The sequence below is a fragment of the Rhea americana genome, unplaced genomic scaffold (genome assembly GCF_003343005.1).
Source record: "Rhea americana isolate MKP2758 unplaced genomic scaffold, rheAme1 scaffold_27, whole genome shotgun sequence".
NCBI classification, from domain to species: Eukaryota; Metazoa; Chordata; class Aves; order Rheiformes; family Rheidae; genus Rhea; species Rhea americana.
The window spans coordinates 3188209-3208956 of NW_028186390.1; the positions used below are offsets into that span (position 1 = coordinate 3188209).

General features: G+C 37.5%; 1 protein-coding gene across 3 annotated transcripts in view; it reads right to left on the bottom strand.

The window, feature by feature from the left end:
• The window catches only part of OSBPL9 (oxysterol binding protein like 9), a 57368-nt gene extending 37471 nt beyond the window's left edge, over nt 1-19897 (bottom strand). For all 3 annotated transcript variants that reach the window (XM_085308042.1, XM_085308040.1, XM_085308039.1), the window contains exons 1-3: nt 19851-19897; nt 15734-15812; nt 1696-1772 (exon numbers count right to left, since the gene is read on the bottom strand). In XM_085308042.1, the coding sequence (XP_085164168.1) occupies nt 1696-1772; nt 15734-15812; nt 19851-19889 (195 nt within the window). In that variant the 5' untranslated portion in view covers nt 19890-19897. The remainder of the gene's footprint in view (nt 1-1695; nt 1773-15733; nt 15813-19850) is intronic.
• Nucleotides 19898-20748: the final 851 nt, after the last annotated feature.

Below are 20748 nucleotides of genomic sequence, written 5' to 3' on the forward strand. Positions count from 1 at the left end.
CCGCGCCGCTCGCCTCAGAACCAAGGCGGGCGCCGATTGGCTGGCGCGCGCGGCCGCCCCGCCCCGCGGGAAAGGGCGGTTAGCGGGCCCCGCCGCGGGGGAGGGCGGTGACGGCGGCGGCCGCCTCAGCCGCTCCTTCCCGTGCCTGAGGCGTCCTGCGAGCTCCTGGGCGGCAGCACGTGCAAGCAGCGCTCCGGCTGCGGGCACCCGAGAGAAGGTTCTCGAAGATCCGTGGTAGGACCGCGCTGCCGCGGCCCGAGAGGTATTGCTCACACCACCAAGAATGTTAGTGTTTCTTCATAAATCAGTTYGGGACGTTTAATTTGCCCCTCAAGCATCACTGGCTGAATTACTAACTGTGCTTTTTTTGAAAAAAAATCTAAGTACGCTTTACTCATTTGTAAAGCTCCTAGAAGATGGAAAGGTTACCCAAGGGGAAGCCCTTCTGTGTTAGTGGCAATYGCAAGACCCGTAAGAAGTCTGCCAATAAAACTAGGATTACAATCCCTGAAGGTGTACGTTTTGACAGAATTGGAGGATGATTTGCTGTTTYGCTGTTTCATTTCTGTAATCTGCATCTCTAAGCTGTAAGTAGCCTCCTGGATGGAGACAACAGCGCAGCTCGCTCCTCCTGTCAGGCGTTGAAGAGGAGAGCTCCCTGAACAGGAACCTATCATCAAAAAGGGGCCAAAACCCACCACTACAGCAGGAAAAGTAAATAGACTCCTTACCTGACCAAAATGCACAACTGTCTTAAGTTGGATGGAATTAATTCAGGATTACATCTAATTTTTTAGACTGGGAAAATGTTACCGTACTTAAGTCAGTATTTATAAGCTGTTTTTGTGACACTAAAGATTTTACTGTATCTTTCTTTACATAGTGTCAATCTTTAAGAGACCCAAATCACTCACTGTATCTCTAAAACATACCRAACTTTTATTCAATAAAAATAATGAACACCTGCTTTAAGATTGCTACACTGTAATCAGATACTTTTGTAGTACAAACCAAGTATGAGAAAATCCCTTTCCTAAGAAGTCTGAGTTTCTGTCCAGAGCAAAAAGTAAGATTACCCTGYTCTGTAGATATGTTTAAGGCTAGAAAAGTACCAGAAACTGAGCTGATATTGCCACTGCTGAGAACCATCCTTTTTCAGAACCGTCATTCCCAACCAAAAAACTCTATCTARGAAGAAGTAATCTTGAGGATTTTTTTCAGGTTAGAGGTTTTTCCTAGCTAAATGTTACAAGAAAGGTAACTACCAATATCCAGCTTACACAGTGGATTCAAACATAAGCTATTTACCATTTTTGTCATTCATCAAATATGTTCAATGCTGCTGTCTCAGTCTAAAAATTAGATGGTATACCAATATATAACAGACTTCCAGTTATCTCATTCTGTGTGACTCAGAAAAGATTAACTCCAATTTTAACAAATATATAAATAAATGTGCAAATATCAGTCTGCAAACATCAAAGAGAAGTCTCATACTGACTTGTCATGATGGTGAGACAAGAAAATAGCAACAGAAGGACTAGAACCTAATCTCAGGTCCCTTTATTACTATYGTACTCTATCTGATTGTATAGGCCATAGAACATCATCAGATGTTGTACAAAGTATGTTTGTATTAGCAGTCATGCCACTATATTTTGTTTTTTGGGGGGGAAGGGTAAAAGTGAAACTTACCTGAAGCTGAAGTGTATGGCGGAGAATAGTGTCTTCTAAAGCATGAATCCACTTCTCTCTCTCATCAGCATCTCGAGCTGAAAAATTATTCAAAACATAGTGTTAAAATATTTTAAGTCATAGACACTAAAAGCCACAAGCAAACAGATGTGATGTCCTCACTAACTATGGAAATTAAACCATATTATCTAGAATTGAGGACATAATTCCACAGTTGTCCTAAAATCTTGTTTCTTTTTTGTGGTTACAGCTATAAAATATTGTGTTAATTTGCACTGCTGAAGAGATGTTTTAAATAATCAGGCAGGCAAAAGAACTTCTATGCTTTGGTAGAAATTGTATTCTAGTAAAGACTCWAAATCATAAATATTTGCAGTTCCTGCTCTAATCAGGATTTAACATTCCTTTACTTGAGGATTTAAGCTTGTTTATAATTCTTTTTTTTAAGTCATGCCATTTTTCTGATATTACCTTCAACGATAATAAAATCCAGACAGCAATTTAGACACAATAATTTTTAGGTAGTGACTACCACCAACACCACCATCTCAATGCACTTACATGAGACTTTGCATACACAAGACTCTTCTAAATCTATTTTTAATCAGGGTCTTAGTTCCTTTTACAAATATTGGTCTAAGCATTGTCAGTTAAAAAACCCACATGCGCACGTACATACACATACATTTGCTTATAAAGAATAACTTAGCACCACACATGCAAAGACAAAATAAAAGTCCTGTGTTTCTGTATCACAAACTGCCTTTAGGATGCAATTTCTTCAGTTTCATCATTGCTTACAATCAAGGAACATCACTAAATCACTTTTTTTTAATCTGAGCCAGTTTTAAATTGCTGTACTTTCCAGCTCTTGTCTGCTCAGTAGATTAAATCTAGTCAAAAAAAAAAAAAAAAAGTCTTTTCAGGTATGGATTCATAAAACAGGATGACCAACAACTCTAACAGGTCATCACTGATAGAGCGGGAAGTCCTTCAGTGGGAGGCCCTGCCAGGCCATATGCTACACTGTGTGCTTAACACAAGCTTTGGAAGTCACCAGATCCTCCCATGATGTGATTCAGCTCATCCTCTCACCCCAGGAAAAAAAAACAAACAAACAAACAAAAAAAACCACTGTGGTGGTTGTGAACTGAATACTGAATCACTAAGGGCAGGAGAGCACAGCCAGGAGTGGGGATGAAAGATGCCTGTCTGCAGCAGTGATCTGCTCTTGGAACCACACTCGGAGAAATATAAAGAAAAGTTCTCCTGCCTTCCTGCTATTTGAGTGTCTATCTGCCTCTTGACCATCTTTAGGGACACAAATGTGAAGACATTTCTCACAGACATTGCTCACTTAATTCATTAAATCACAAATATTCCAATCATATTTACAACAGCCAGTCAGGATATCATACAGTAGTAAATATATGGGCTTAAGAAAATAAGAACTTAAATATTCTTCATAGGAAAAGGAGATGCACAAAAATTATTTTAAAAATTTTCTTAACTAACAGAAGCTCTTCAATGTGTAAAACTGTCCATTAATTCTACTTYAGTGTGGACACTGTAACTTTGAATAATGAAGCACACAGAATAATCTGAAGTATATAGTAAGTGTTAAATTTAACACAATCCTAGTCTTTCAGTAGAACCGGAGTCATATGTTCACTACAACATCCACAGTAACATTTTCATACTTCTGCAACACTGTTACACAGTTTTCATAAAGAATCCAAGTCGGGAAGTAATGACAAGCAAACATGATTATGCATCTCAGTTGCAGTCAATGGTAGTTAAGAAAACAATGTATTAAGTCATGATTAAAGTGGGTAGTGGATAGCTTTCATGACTAGGGGGATAAGGAAGAGGAGTTGGAGAAGGAGGATGGAGAACAGATCAAAACAGATTAAGGGCTATCATTGCCATTTTCTTTCTTTCTTATCATTACCCCTCTCCCCCAAATAAAGACATGTCACCACCTTTACTTTGCTAGTCTGAAAGAGTTCTTTGCTGTGCTGAAAGAATGTCAGGAAAGAATGACAGGAGCAGACAGTCAGCAGACTCCAGGTGAAGGAAAAGAAGGAAAAAAATGAAGAAAAAAAGCCACAGGCATTAAGCAGACTGTACAGAGAAACTGGCCAATGCACAGATTTAGCAATAGCTATTGGCAGTTGTTCCTAGTTTGTCATTCAAGCGGAAGGCATTTAAAAGAAACAGGAAGTCTGCTAAAATCAAGGAAACTTTAAGCGGACTAGCACCTATTATGAATCCGAGATTCCTATCTGACTTATTTGTTACAGAGCTCAAACGAAATATCCATAAGTTATTATACTGAAATATATTATCCAGACTCAAAAAAATGCTTTGTTTTCAGTGCTCTCATTATTACCCGTTAAGTTTCCATTGCTTTTAGACTTCAGAATTTTATGGCTCAATTTTATGGCTCTCAAGCCCACTTCAAGTCTTCTAAATATATTTAATAAATCCTCCTTTAGGAAAGTATTCATCAGTTGTTCATATATCCATGCCTATGAAGAATATTTCATTTGCCAGAGAAAGGGATGAGGGAAAAAGAATCATTAATTTGTAAATACTCAAGTGTTCAAAACTTTTTAAATGGATATTCAAAGCGGCAGTGACCAAGTTATTTCAATGTGTATAAGGTTTCTGAAGTTTGTTTTCTGGGCTTTGTTTGGTGGTGGTTTTTGTTTAATACTCACCTCCCCCTCCCAAAGAACGTATTATTGGGGAACTGTGGTACCAACCATTGCACCAGACTAGCTGTAATTCACAGGATACCAAAATCCTGTGATCAAGTTTTATTGTCTATGATTATTTAAACTAAAAAAGGAACAATTAAGCAGCACGAGTGAGTTAATTCTTCTGTTGCAACAGACTTTCCATGACCTACCATACTGCCAGCAAAGAGTTTACTGTATTAAATACTAATCTCAGTATATAGCAGTCCATTACTAAATGTTATCTCATTAAGACCTGCATATCAAGTCATGGACTAACAGAACAGAAAAGGCCCAAAGCAACAGGGGAGACCTAGAAAGCACCATACATGCAAAGACAAAAAAGTCCTGTGTTTCTGTATCACAAACCAGCCTTAGGAAGCAATTTCTTATGAACCAACCAGTACAGTTTAAAAACTAAACTCCCTTTCCCAAACTCATGAATAGAATAAGCTTCTAAAGCTCCTATACCTTTGACATCCATTTTTATCCTTAGTTTTAAAATAATTCAGCAGAATAAAAAAAGCAAGCTATTTTTTTCCTGAGTTTTTTGAGTTTTCCTCAAAAAAAATAAGCCACATCCCTGTGTCCTGCTGCAGACATGGCAAACCTATGGCATAGCATGATCAATCTAGAGATAGAAGACATCAGCCCCACATTGAAAATTAAGTCTCTGTCACTGTAAGTCCAGGAATATTGCCATGAGGACACTGCTTACTGCAGATAAATGGTGTAACATTTTAAGCACCCTCTGTTCAGGACAGTGGTTTAAAAATTCAGACCATCTGTAACCAATAGCAAATCCTTCTGGACCTCCTCCATATCATCTTTTAGGGAAAACATGGAGGAGACAGGAAGGATGCAGTTCTTAGTACAGCAAGCTGAGAGAAAAGTTGTATTAAATCTAATCAAAATGGCTGCTGTGAGATTGAGTGCAAGTAAAAGCTCCCTAATGGTAAAAGCAATTTAGAACTGAACAGCTGCCAAAAGATCACTGATGAAAAAAAAAAGATCAATGGAAACATTCAAAAAAGAGATTAGCCAGCACACTCAAAAACAATTTATGGAAAAAAAATCTACGCACAATGGTCAGAGATCATTATCCATCTATCTGTAGGGACAGCTAGATATCCAAGGCATTTTTCATTTAAAGAAGGTAACTGGCCAAAGATACAGCTCTGATATCTTTTCAGCTAAAAGAGTTTGTAATGCACACTGTATAATATTCACTCGGCATCAGCAAATGCTGGAGGCTTTTCTCAGCGGCTAGAGGACAAGAACTCCTTGCTCACTAGTCCTGTGTTCTGAGCTCAACCGCCCTGAAATCACTTCAACCTTTTCCATGATTTGATCAGGCTTCATTTTAAAGTTATCTTCCCTTCTAAYTTCTATGGGAAAACTACTCCAGAATTTCTTTCTGCCAACATATGTGGGGTAAAAGAATTATTTTCAAGACCAAGGAATTTCACTTGTTTTTTATAAAAATTTAGGAACAGTGTCTGAAACCTAATATCTATAAAGAGAAGAGGCAGAGGGAGGGAGGAGGAAGGGGAGAGAGAGAGAGAGAAACAAGTTACTTCTTCCTAAAACATCAACATTACAAAAGCCAAATAAGAATACTTCTGCTGCTTGTAAGTGATTCACACAATTTTAAACTTAAAAAAAAAAAAAAAAACACACATGTAGGAGCCCACGACACTACATGAATGTTTACTGTGGTCTTAGTCTGATGGGTTAATGCAATATTTACCTTGTTAGCCTAAACTCCATGTGTAGTAGGATGTCAGCTAGCCACAAAAGTACAAATACTGCCTGCAGTTCACAGAATGCAAACAGTCCYTATGCTCTGCTCCATTTTAAGATGCCATGGTCATTAACTCATTTTTTACCACAACAAGATTTGCCAGTGAACAGTYACACATGGGACCTACTAATCCACATACAGCAATATAGAATCACAGAACGGTCAAGGTTGTATGGAAACTTTAGAGATCATCCAKTGCAGCCCTCCTGCTCGGGCAGGGTCACCTTGAGCAGGYTGCCCAGGACCCTGTCTGTATGGCTTTTGGATATCTCCAAGGATGGAGACTCCACAACCTCTCCAAGCAGCCTGTTCCAGTGCTCAGTCACCCTCACAGTAAAAACATTTTTCTTTAGATTCAGATGGAACTTCCTGTGTTTCAGTTTGTGGCCGTTGCCTCTTGTCCTGTCACTGGGCACCACTGGAAATATTCTGGCCATGTCCTCTTTACACCCTGACTTTAAGATGTTTACATATGTTCATTGCTGTATGCAAGAGGTTTGAATCATTACTGGTTGAAATTTGCAACTTTACCACGATTATGTCAATTAAGCTATTTTTACATTTCTGTAGCAGAATGAGTATAAAATTGATAATGATTTGTTCCCATATGCTTAGCCATTGGCTCCTTTGTGTCTATAGTACATCCCCAGAAKAATAATTTATTGTGACATTTCAGGCATGTCAGAGACAACGATGGGGCACTTAAGACAATCACAACTCTATTTATGACTAGTGTGCAAAAGTACACTTGCAAAGTACGTAACTGCATTACAGTGAGATTTAGTATGATAACTATTTCTAAGGACGCTGCATTTTTTGCGACCTCTGCCTAGCTGAGCTTATTTACAAGGTTTTTTATCATCCATTTCATAGAAAAAAAAAACTCTTTCATCAAAGAGGCACAAAGAAAGGAAAGCAATTATTTTAAGCAAGTGAAAAACCACAGCAGGGAAAAAGTGCTAAGGTCAAGAATCATGGCTTCTATGGAGGGATTTCCATCATTCAGAAATAGGATATTTTTACAAGTCCTAAAAAAAAAGAGGCTCTTTTCTCTGAATTTCCTGATTGCAAAGTCAGATATGACAGTGATTTTTAAAAGCTCTACTCTACGAGAATAAGAAGGCAAATGAAATACGACTACATGAAATACTCTCCATTTTTATTAATTTCCTAAATACAGAATAAATTTTGTAACTTAGAATTCCTATTATATTCTAGTATTTTGTCTACTTTGTTGTGAATAGAGATTATATGTACTTATAATGTACACAGAATGTTAAAGAACTGCATGGAACAGATTATTTTCCTAGCCTAAGCTCAATAGCATTTAAAGATTAGATATAAACAAGTTCAACAACTCCTTTCTGTGATACAGCACTTAACGCTAGCATTTCTAGGTCATGCTCAGCAATACTTGGAAGACAGAACATAGAAAACACATTACTTTAGAATTAGCATGCTCRTGCCTCTGTGTGTGTGCACGCGCGCGTGTGTGTGTGCATGCGTGTGTTTGTCTACATGGGCATAAGGATGAAAGAAAAAGCTGAAGAATTAGTTAAAAATCACTGGCTGACTTATAAATACACCACACTGTCTCAAAGTGAAATGCATATTTTATTTTCATTCACTGTGACCTACTTACAGGCAAAACCCAGGAAAAAAAAATCTATTACACTCACAAAGTCAATAGAGTCAATTATGCATTTTATTCAGACAAAACTTCCACTGATTTTTGTCAAAATTCCTGTATTTTCTCAACCAAATTAAGAACCAATGTGCTATCTTTACAAACAAATAAGCAGGTCACTGAGGTGAAATTCTGACTATGCTGAGATCAGAAGGATTTTTGCTGGCAATCTCAATTGACAGAGTATTTTACCCATTATTAATTCCATCTTACTATTGCCCAGCAGGGTGGAAAAGTCACACTTCATACAGATAATGTCAAAGGGCTGCTTCATGGCTAAATAAATGGCCTTTTAAAGTCACCGGAAACCTTTTAAACAACAGAAAAGGCATGCAAGATGATAGCCAGGGTGTCACGTAAGCCTACCGTAATGCCGTAATTTCATTGCTTACACATACCCTTCTAACTAATGCAGTTACTATATATGTCAATAGATGGTAGACAGCCTCAGTATGTTATCTACTCTATACTTTTGGGAGTGTCACAGTTATTCTTCCTCCTTCTGCTAGTATTCCTTCTGATGCCATTCTCTACCCAAAAATCAATCCTTTTTTTGTTCTGCAAGTGGATTGACCAGTCTGTTTCACCATACCCACTGAAGGCTCTTAGACTTCCTCTAATCCTGTCCATACAAGACATCCAGTAGACTCCTGCRTAAAATATATTAAAAAGGGTAATCTACGATCTTGAGAAACCAACTATGCTGTTACCTAATCACTCCGCATTGCTTCTGAGCTACAGGATAAGATACCTGCCACTTTACCAAGTACTTCACATTCCTAAAAACTGTCTGCTTCCCGTCTATTTAAGATGATCAGTGAAAATGAAGTGGGTACACATAGTGGAAAAATCACAATTATCCATGTTTTCCCTTCTTTGTTGACTYTTGTTGCAGCTCGCTGTCATTTGGAATCGTAAATTTAAGAACTTTTTGAGTAAGCTTTATAATTAGCCCATAAACATACATTCATGTCAAGACTTCTGTGACAAAGGAAATACATGGTCAGGATGCTATTGGTTCTTACTGGGAATTCATGACCAATTCRTAATTTATTAAGCAGTATCAAATATCGGACAATCTGCAACTACCTGGGTTTTCACTAGAGAACCTCAATACTTAAAAATTCTGCCACTTTTCGGATCCTGAAGTGTTATCTAACCTGAGCTAAGGATAGCATAACTCCATCATAGCCAACATGATTTGGAATCCATGTACTAAGCATCCCTAAACAAAAGTTTCCTGAAAGACCCAGGCAGGCTACGTTATCTGGACAGCGCTGGCTTCAACACTGAGCAGACACCAGTTCTCTTCATTTAGAAACAGGGCTAGAGAAGCTGCCTCCACTCTACTTCCCCACCTTTTCTCTAACTACCTGGACTGCCAAAGAAGTTAAAGTTCAGGTTTACTTCCTCCTAGTCCAAAGGTACTGAACTCCAGCTAGAGTGACTGTCATGAAAACAGATTATGTCATATCACCCTATTTCAAATGTGTCACCAGGTGGAAAATAAATTCAATACTTCAAAAGTGCCACAAGCAAGGATCAGCACCAGTTTTGAACCTAGTTACTCAGCCCTCATCAGTGAGAGGGGAGGGAGTTAGGTTGCAGTTCCTGCTCCTAAAGCTATTACTGGTTTGTTTTGTTCTTTTTTTGGGGGGGGGGATCTTTTTAGCTCAGAATATTTGGCTGTGTTGGTATTATTTATCATTGGTACCTTTGTGGGTCTAGGCATGGGTGACATTGCAAAAAGCAGTTATTGAAAAATCTCATCAGTCTCTCAAATAAAAGACAGGCATATAGTTTTCTGCGGTTTTGAAGCTTATTACTGAAAATGTATCTTCTTATGCCAACATTTGCAATACTATGTTCTCTTTAACACCTAATGGGGCAGAGCTTTAAGGGTCTAGATCAAACACTTTGCTTAACCTTCAAATTAAGAGCCTCATCTCATCCAGACCACAGAAAGCATTCTCTCTTCTAAAACTGCGGTCACACAGAAACGACAAAAGAAACTACACGCAAGTCTATACTTCCCTGTATATTTTAAAAGTAAAAACAAACCTGCTAAAGCTCATTTCAGGTTCAGTTTTCTTCAGGCCATCCTTTCTCCTTTCAGTGACTCAACCTTTAAAGTTCAGAGCTCCACCTCCTAAGGAATTAGTAAATAGCCAAAAGCGTTTTCTTTTCCCACATCCTAAAATACTTCAGGTAATGTCCTCACAATTCACAGCTTTCAGTACTGCCTGGTACTACCTCAACACTAAYGTTTTAGGCTTGATGATTCTTACAAGTCCAGTGATAACTCAAACTGGTAGGTCAAAAAGTTTCTCCTTACTCCAAATACAGGCTCYTCAGGAATGSAGGCAGGCCCTGTAAAAAGGCCTTGTTAAAGTTCTTRTCCCAGGACAACYATCCCCACTTCCCACCATACACAAACTGGTTTTTACTCTTTGTTATCTCCGTCAGAGCTTAGATAGTAAGTCAATATAGGGAACATACTTCATGGGCATCAGCAGATCTGCTCCTTTACTTCYCTCTGGCTAAACTTCTCTTTCTGGTATTTGCTATAGATGACTACCTATCACCTTATCTTCAWGAATGGTTAAATGGAGCTCTTAAACATATTTCCCCAAATACTACAAACAAAACCCCCCATGCTATCTGTCATTCAGGCTTATAACCTGGATAGTATCTTCAGTATGAACTACAGTTTCCTCTAATCCTCCCAYCAGAGCTAAGTTCTAGGTCATGCAATGATTAAATGTACGTTTGTTTAAGTGGCAGCCTTATGGTGCTAAACAATACTTTATACAGTACGTTCTGTGAAAATTGCTTTCAAGGTATGTTTTGCATTTAAAAGCCATTGTAGATCACACTAAACTTGCTCAGAATCTGTTAGTTTAAGGTGGAAACCATGTGCTGACTTGAACAGAAAAAAAAAAAACAAAAAAAAAATTGAAGGACACTTAAAACTCAAGTTTACGGCTACTGGAATTTCTTGTTCAAACAGAAGCAAAAAGTGTCAAACTTTTCCACATCTCCCCACTCCTTATACTGAGACCTTTTCTGACCATTTCTCCCCTTTCCAATGTACCTCCTCTTCAAGCTCACAAAACTCATCTTTTCAGAACAGTTGCCCTGTATCTTATCTGAAATTGAGGTAACAGATTCATATTGRTGCCAAAAGTAACAAGCAATAATTTTTTTCCTCTCTCTGTAAGAAACAATAATAAAATATTAATACAAAAATAAAGAAACAATAAAAACACAAACACATTACACACACAGATATTGTTTCAAGGTATTATTTTCTTGGCTCTTTACAAGTTTAATATTAATTTCAAAATCTGCTACTTCAACACAGTAAGTAAAAAAACAAACGGTATGTACGTATCACCATAAAAAATGAGTCTAGATAGCTCCATTAAAAACAGCATACTCATGGTAAGGTTAAAGAAACACATCTTACAGTTAGCATAGATAGTTACCACATTCATAAAGCAGAATATATATTGTATTATGAGAAGAGAGGAGAACAGATAGGACAAGGCTGGAAGTTTAACTCTTACATAGCTGCTCATCCTCYGCTGTTAGGAGGAAACTCTGCTACAGTTTATGGACTATTATTTAAGTTGGGCAATCCCACTCTCTTAAGTGAAAAAGTGCCTCTYTATACTACAGGGGCAATCAGGTTTGTCAGCTATTTGGTGCACAACAGGAAGATTTTATAGGAAGATTATAAATATACACAGTTTCCCAAACTAGTGATGAAACACAGGCCTAAAGCCACTCTGCTTAAAAAATTCAAATATGACAGTAGGCAGTCACAAATGAAGCTACAAACTGSGACAAGCTGGGGAAGAGATAATAGTGATCTACCTTTACCGGCTGACAGCATTCATGTAACAGGGCATGTTCCACAGCAACATTCACGCTTCACTTCTCAGATAGTTTTGTGGCAAGAGTAGGAMAGGAAAGACAAATGCTAAGGTAAGATCATCTCAGATCAATGCACTGGACCACCTCCAATCTTTCAATCCTTTATCRCACAGAACAGTGGAGACGAGACTGACAAAAAATGTGCTGCCTGCTGTAAGAGTAACTGCTGAATTTCCAGGTAGGAGTTATAAAAAATCTGAATTCTTACTCCTGCATATAATGTAATAGAAAAGTATTTCAGTGAAAAATACACATTATTTCAGGTTAGACAGTAATTCAAATATCAAGAAAGCAACAATACCCTTGCTAGACTATCCTGAACATTATGTTCCCRTTCTTGAATTTAAGTCATTAGCATCCCAGAACAGAAAAAGCAGTTAAGAGATATGGAAGACAGAAGAACTGACTTTCCGAATGGAAAGAGCTCATAACTAGAAGATGATACAAAGACGTTTAAAAACAACAACAAAAAAAAACCTCACAGTGTTTGAAGGTGATAAACATTTGCGACAGGGACGTGTATTACAGCAAGAAAGAAATACATTATCAAGAAAGAGTTTCCTGATGGGAAAGTCCTGTCTAGACTGAAGTGTATTATTCCAAATATCTTCAGCAAATTAAATGAATTTTTGCATATAGTCTGAACAAATCCATGAGAATGCCATGAAACTGGCTATACAGTATGGCCAAATAAGAGCCAGTCAGGAGACGAAATACATTACTTGAAATATATTTTGAAACTTCCGTGGACATTCTGCCCCTTCCTTCCCCCATGCAGAGTGAATAGGTATAAATACAGTGGCACATAACAACAAAATAAAGGGAATAAATCTGCTGAGCATGCTGGCACAGCCAAAGTTAAGCTGACAATAAAATCAAACCATGCTCTTTGTTCTGTTGCCCATATTTATTCAATTCACTTCTCCTTTATACCAAAATATTAAGTATATGGTACCATCTGATATTTATGTAGTCATTACTCAAAGCCTGCATCTTCTTTTTAATAATAACTTTTTAAAATTTTAATAATGTTCAGTACAGACATGGCCACTAGGAAACAAAGTGGCAAACACAATAGAGGAAGATTGTCATGGGCACCAACAAGGTACAAGCCACATGCTGGAGGGACTCAAGAATTTCCCAAGATCCAATGACAGGCAAATTTTAGTGGGAGCTGCTAGAGTCTTAACACTTAAAAAATTCAATTATACAAACACAAGCACAGTTACATACAAGCAATATCCCTGTGAGAAGTTGATCAAACATCTTTAAATGCCATATTTGCCTTCATTGCAACATTTACATCTCTAGTGTGAGACAGAAGTGCAGTTTTGAGCAAGCGACCTCRAGAAATAATTAATTCATCCAGTATAAGTTTTTCTTTCCTCTCCAAAATTCAAATTCCATCGCACTGCCTGTCAGGAAATTTTTACCAAGGCYACAGGAGATTCAAGTCTTTGTCAATCAGTACTTAAAGTCTGGGTATAAGAAAATATTTTTCTTTTGGAGTCTGAAAGAGAAACTTTTCCACTGCAGATGGGATCCTAACTTACCCACAGGTCAACAGATCTTTGAAATCTCAACATTTTAAAGTTTTGCCATTTGACATCTATMGAGCTCATATTTTTCTACTTTTTTATCTTCTCTCTCCCAACTAGGCTCCAAATTGTTTGGACCCCTGGATATCTTTGCAAATGAAAGAAGGAGGTGGGAGGGAAGGAAGGAATTTTTTTTTATCTTTATAATAAAGATTTTAAATAAAGGCTGCAGTTTCTGAAGCAGCCTTCTTCAGAAGGCTCTTCTTTCATAAAGGGTGAATATATTTATAGCAATGACTATCTCATAGAACATAAGTTCTATCTGCAGCACATATTAAAAAAAATAKAAATATATTATTAGAAATACTATATGTATACAATTTTTATGTATTCCCAGAACACACATAGTATTCTACATGTTCTGAAAATACAATTGTTGTATTTGTGTGATTATCCATTAACCATTCATGACTAATGTTTGCCTACAATTTTCATAGATGCATAATACTGTTTATTGAATGAAAATAATATCACAAACAAGCATGAGGCATATAACACATATTTACAGTGATTGTAAGAACTACAGACATAGTTTCACAGAGCTGTTTGTTCTATACTGAAATACCCCAACACCAATATACTGTCTTTTTACATTTTCAGTTTACAGCCTCATATATTAATATTATGCTTATACCTCTACAATTTGCTGGATATGAAGTATGTTATTTTCAAAATATGCTAACAGTAAAAGCATAATAATACAGAAAACAGCACACAAGATCTTCATTCTAAACTACAGAAGCATACACAGATCCTGACCTAATATGTAATGCCTGCAAATAAAGACCATAAAGCATAAGATGTTATGATAGAATTATAGAATGTGACAAAGCAGATGTTCAAAAATTGTATTATTTAGAGCAGAACATTACTTCAATGAAATACTGTCACTCTTCTTTTAAGACATCTAACTACCCCAAAGACAACATAGCTTATAAAGGACGAGTGCAAATAAGAGACATACTGAAAAAGGTTTTCCTTATAAACTACAGATGAGAGATTTCTAGATTTACATGTATTAAGTTCTCAAATATTGAGCAGCGTTTAGCTTCACAGCACTGAAAGACTGCTAGAGTATGGCATTCCATTACCTGCATTAGCAATTAGCTTGYATTTTATCAGTTATCCTTGAAAACAGTGGATTTAAGTATTGATGTCAGCTCAGTATTATGAAGGTATGTTTATGAGGCTTAATGCAGTGAAATGTCAGAGCACAGCAGCATCATTTAGGAAGGTTTGTAGCTCAAGGGATATATATGCCAAAGACAACCCAGTGTACAATTAATATTTATCATTAGAAATATTCACAAAAATGTACCAGTTAATATAAACTCCAATTTGCAAATCACTGATTTGCAAATATATAYTGTGCAATATAGGTTACAGAGTTATTTCAGTTTAGATATATTAATAATATTTCTTACATGCAAATGTGGCTCTTGAATATTTAAAATTTCCAGCTCTATGCAAAATAATTATGTTCTTTAGTCACTAYATTTTAGAGAAAAAGCAAAAGGACTAACAAATGTTAGTTGAAAGTTATTTTATCAAACTCCCTTAGGATTTTTAGCATTAGAAAAGAATTCTCTAGTCAATATTTTCCCAATATTTTATCCTACTGCTGCAGATAAAATAATTTAAGGAATGCATAACAACGATATAGTACCTTACCCTTTCTACCGGTGAACCATAGCATGCAATGACGAAACATAGCAGTGGCAGATGGCATTGGTGTTAGTAAATGTGAATAAAAGGATAATAGCAGAGAAATGGTGACTGGCAGACAAGACACAGAAATGTAGATGAAAAGAATGCAAGCTTGTAAATCTTGAAGCAAAGCTCCACCTTTAAGCCAAATGTTTCCTCTAGTCTCCTCATAATTGAGTATTAAGTTCTATTTGAATACAGACTGCAACCTTCTGACCACTCTTGATTCTCTTCGCACGGAAACGCATAATTGTATCTTGATAATGAAGATCAGAAACGTTTTGTAAGCACAACCCCTAATCAGAAGCCCATTACTTTCTGCCCTTGACTGATTTATTCTTTACATTTTTAATCTCCAAATCCTGCCAGAGCTACAGTCTCTTTCTAGCACATATGTATCCACTGCAGATGTAAATCCCTGCCTGACCTGCAGCACCCCTGGATCCAGAATGTTCTCAGTACGCTCATTCACGCTGCTCTGTTGCCAAACATTTAAAATCATCCATCAAACACAAGAAGTGGAATCTATTATAAGAAAAAGCAATCTCCTCTTTCAGCTCACCCTGAAAATGGAAGGTTTTCTGATCAACAGTTATTGTGAAGGTGCTGTCGTCCTCGTCGTCTATACCAATCACAGCTCCCTGTGAAACAAAGAACAAAATCCTGATAAGGCAAGCAGTGACATCAGCAGCACACACTCTATCACTACACCCCTGGAATGCAAAAAGCCCTGAGAAATTAGAAGCTAACTGAACACTGCAAAGAGCCGAAGGATTCTCTGGTTGGTCATGGAATGTAAGTCACATTTTTAAAAGACTAAATCTTTAGTTGCAGATCAAAACAGTAATTATTTGTACGRCTTTGTGATTTTCTGGATAATAATATGTATCTTTTTCTTTGAGAATAGGGGTGGCTATACATTACAGCACCGTTATAGTATATAGTAATCCACTACTCTTTACTACATTACACCCAATGTTTTAAAGCAAAGTAGGGGGCAATACATTATAAATACTTCCCACGTATAAAAATATTAATACACAGATATTTTACAAAAAGAAGTTCTCAACCTATTAAATGATTTAATTTTCAGCCCCTAAATAAATATCCACAATGAGTCAACATGATATATCAAAAGCAGCTGTCTTCTAATTGCTGATGAATTATTAGAAGAAAATGCAAGTGAATGATAGAGTCAAGTTAATCTGTGCTCAGTTGTTTACACATCTATCCACATCTTCCTTCCCTCCCCCACCAAAACACTTAACAAATAATGCAATTTCACTCAGAGGAAGAAGACATTTAAAAAAATATATGCCTGTATTGACTTGCAAGAATTGCAACATTAGTTGAAAATTCTTCAAGTATCACGGTCAGATTTACTCAGTTTCTGTGGGTACTATTCTTAAATAGGACCTGGAACTGCCACTGTATCTCGTAGTGCCTGTGATACAGCCACACATGAGCTGAAACCATCTGCCAGAGACCTTATATAGGGGCTATGAAGTATTTGTGTGAGCAAGATTTTAGTGTCAGGATGTAACAACAACTAGATGATAGCCACTATATTCTAACTCATGATTACTGTCTTGTATTCGCACAGTGTGCCTGTGACATATCATGACAGGCCAAATGCATTTTGCCAGAACAATTTTTTAAAGACCAATAGATAAAATAGATCTAGGACTCTCTAAGTACGTGGCTTGGTATGCAATAAATCAGAATATCACTACAAGTTCTACAAAGTCGAACAGCTCCTTCTCATCAGCTACATCAAAAATCTCTAAATCAGACACCAAGAACATGACAAAGATATTTTCCTCAGATTAACCAAACGACACCAATTTTGGATCCTGTGGCTCGTAATAACTGAAACTTTAACCTTTAAGTTCCTCTCCTGTACGTTTGCTAGCAAGAAAAATCCTATCTCCACCCAGAATGGTGGGAGGAAACTGAGAAGGAAGAACACAGCATCCTCTGATCTCAGTACAAAGTTGCAAAAAGTGCACACTGATTTTCATGCTAAGGCAAACGGTCTGCGCATAAGCATAGAAGATGCTCCTGTTGTCATGTAGAAGATGCATATGGACAACAAAAAGAAAAAGTAGCATGTGAAAGTTTAAGTGTATATTCCAGAAAGCTTGGTCGGGATCTATGCATAGTACAGATCACCTCAGTTCCTCTCTGAACACATCTTCCTAAATATGCCATGACGCAGGACAAAAGACAGAAGATGAATCTTCTGGCATATAAAACATGGTTACCAAATGAAAAAAGGTAAGAAACAAGCTTTTAAAAAATCTATTAAAGGAAAAGGGAAGTAATTTCAGGCAAACTGCTTAGATTACATGTTTGTTTATGTTCACACTTATAGTTACAAATCAACAATTAATCTAAACAGAAAACCTCTTTGATAGAATTTCAGATTGCAGAAGCCCATCTGTTCAGCTATTGCTATCGCTGTCATCTGCCAAAAGAGCTGCTTTACAACAATAGTAGGAAAAAGGACCCCTTCCTCCCTCACACACACACAAAAAACAAAAAACAACATATACACGCATTCAGAGAAAAAAGTCAAGAAATCTTAGAGAAACTCCAAAGAGCAATCTGAGGTCAGAGGGTGGCAGACAGGGGAAAGGAAAGGGACTGTTTTTTCTTAAATGTATAAAAAAAACGGATAATGTAATGTTGAACAGATTGTTCACTTTTCGTATTCCTTAAACTGACAGGCTGAGGCCAACCTCCACACTGACAGGCTCCCAACACTATTGAAGCAGACATGTTTTTTCAGATTAAATTTTTCCACACAATGCAAAAAACATCCTCATGCATCTGCTGGAATATAGTTGTGTAGACAGTGTTTTGAGTTTACATTACCTTTAAAGAGATTATAAATTAAAATACTAACAGATTAAAAAGGAGGAAGAAAAGGGCAGTAAGAAACCTTGAATCCACAGGAATGGGGACTCTCTGTAGGACTCTCCAAAGGTTATTGAGACCCCTTTATTAGGCCCACGGAAAAATGGGAAAGGAGTAACAACAGAAGGAAGGAATAAAGGGGAGAAAAAGAGGCTGCAAAATACATCAGATTGTGAGTTAGACCACAGAGCATCTTCCCTGTACTTCTCTTCCTTCAGTACTCAAAATAGGTCCCATTCACACCTGTTGTCCTCCTGACACTTCCCCATAGCTACATCAGCTCTTCATAGTACGGCTGCGTACTGAACCAGAGAGCCTCTGAGAAATGGCAATAAATACAGAAAAAAGGACTTATGCAGAAAACTTTCTTGCTAAGTGCATGCTCATAGAGTAGAAACTGGGCACATGCAAAGAGGTCACTCTCGCAGCACACCTCCATACTGCTGCCTCAAGGCACAGCAGCAGCATTCAAGGCTAAAAGTCCCAAGCAAAAGTGCCTTGGGCAGATAACACTCAGYTTTCCCAGTCTGCATCTCCTCAGCTCTGTCTCCCCTATTTGTCTCCCTGCCCCAGCTGAGATTTCACAAACGCTGCCTGCTGCGTTCTTCCTGCCCTTTCCAGTCCTCCTTTGTTTTGCTTGCTCCAGCCTGACCACCTGCTGCCTGACACTAATACACAGCACTGCAATACGCTGAACGAAACACAGGCGAGCGGCAGCGCTAAAGAATGTCCCATGGCAGAATGGAGGAGACGGTGACAGAGGAAAGACAGATCAGAAGGGCAGAAGGATGGCACGTCCTCTGTAGATACAGGACATAAATATATATACATATATATCCCCGCACACAAAGAAATGAGAATGGCAAATCACAACTTTTTCATAGCATATGTGATTACTAATTCATCTTTGTCATATAATGCTTTTTTATCCATAAAAATGTAGCTAGCCCAGCAGGCCGCTTGGCCTCCRATGTTTTCCTTCTGTGAATACATCCACTATTTCAGTATTTCACAGAGCCAGCAATGGAGTCCAAATCTCAGAATTCTCTTTGCAKCTTCCTTCACTAGGCCATATTATGCACTGATTCAGATTATGCAGATTATCTATCATCTCAACTGCAAAAGATACTGTAAAAGGGTTTGTTTTCCTCCTTTAACGGATGGAAATTAAGTTTAAATATTGCGATTCTTAATGTTCTTTAAAAAGATAAACTTGGCATAAGCGTGTTTGTTCTGGTAAAGCTGACTTTAAAACACAGAACAGGTCCTCAGGTTTCACACAGACCTTTGAGTTGGTTAATACCAATTATAACGAAGCATTAAGTCTGTTCGTTCCACCTAAGCGGGACCACCCACTGCTGTAGCAGCCGAGCTACCCTCACAGTCAGTATATTCTTTCACCAGAACGTAGCACAGCTTTCACAGATTGCTGCAGGAGAATACTTTAAAATTCAACTCAGTTGACATTTTAGTGTGTCCCCCCCCCAAAAAAAAATAAGATTTTTTTAAAAAACATATATCAGACAGCTTCCTCTTAAAGCACTAAGTTTTACCCTGTGGTTGAAGGAGAAAAAAATAGATAACTTTATCTCTAGTCTCACAGTGCAAAGCACGGGCATCCAGAACGCCCTGCACTTGGTGAAGCATCCTTGTATAAATGACACCATCCTGCAATCGTTTTGAGGAATGCTTCCATTTCACTGAAAAAAATCTCATATTATCCTCAGTAAGTTGTTAAGCACCAAGAAAATGATACTTACCCTGAGTCTAACACATCCTCGGCGTGATCCTCTCATCATTTTGTCTTTTGACTGAAATAGAAAAAAAAATAGATCACCAGATTAACAAATTTAGTAAGAATTGCAAAAGAAAGTTAGTTATTTAAGACAACTGAGAAAAGCATAAAGCAGTTTGGTATAATATTTTATTGACTGATTAAATGAAACGGATACTGTTACAACAGAGGTTAGCTCTGACACAAAAGAGAAAATACCACCATGGTATTGAAAAAATCCTTCACAAAACAAGAATACAATATCACACTTCAAGAAGTTTTGTAGATAGCTTGAAGAAATAGTTAAAAGATTCAATCTGCACCTTTATGAAAGCAAGAAGAGATTAAGAAAAAAGGCACTCAATAGGGAGTTACTAAAAACTGGCAGAGTACTGATATTACATCCTCTTCCTTTCTCTCCCCTCTCATATAAGTGGCCATATACCAAAATCCAGCTGTATAGCAGCAATTGTACAAATGAAATTATATCTCTGTTCCCCAGATTCATCCCCCTTTTCATACAGATACAAATTTCATGTTCAGACAAGTTTCTATGTCTGCTTGTGAGGTAGTAGAGCCTGCTTTTATTCCAGCAGTTAGAAAAGTTATGGTTGTAGCCATAGAAAAGTCACRGTTGTTATCTAACTGATAAGATCCCAAATCAGAAAACAGGAATCCTATTCAATCTTGTGCTTAATCCTGTAGACTAGCCCACCTCACAGCTAAATTCCTGAATCTCTTCTTTAGCATCTCTATTTGAAGCAATGACAAGGGAATTCAAAAACAAGACAAATCAAAACAGGCAGCTCTAAACAGCCAATTCGCTGCTAGCTTGAACTTGTCATGTCTTAAACTTTCAGCTGTTACCAGCACTGACACAGGTA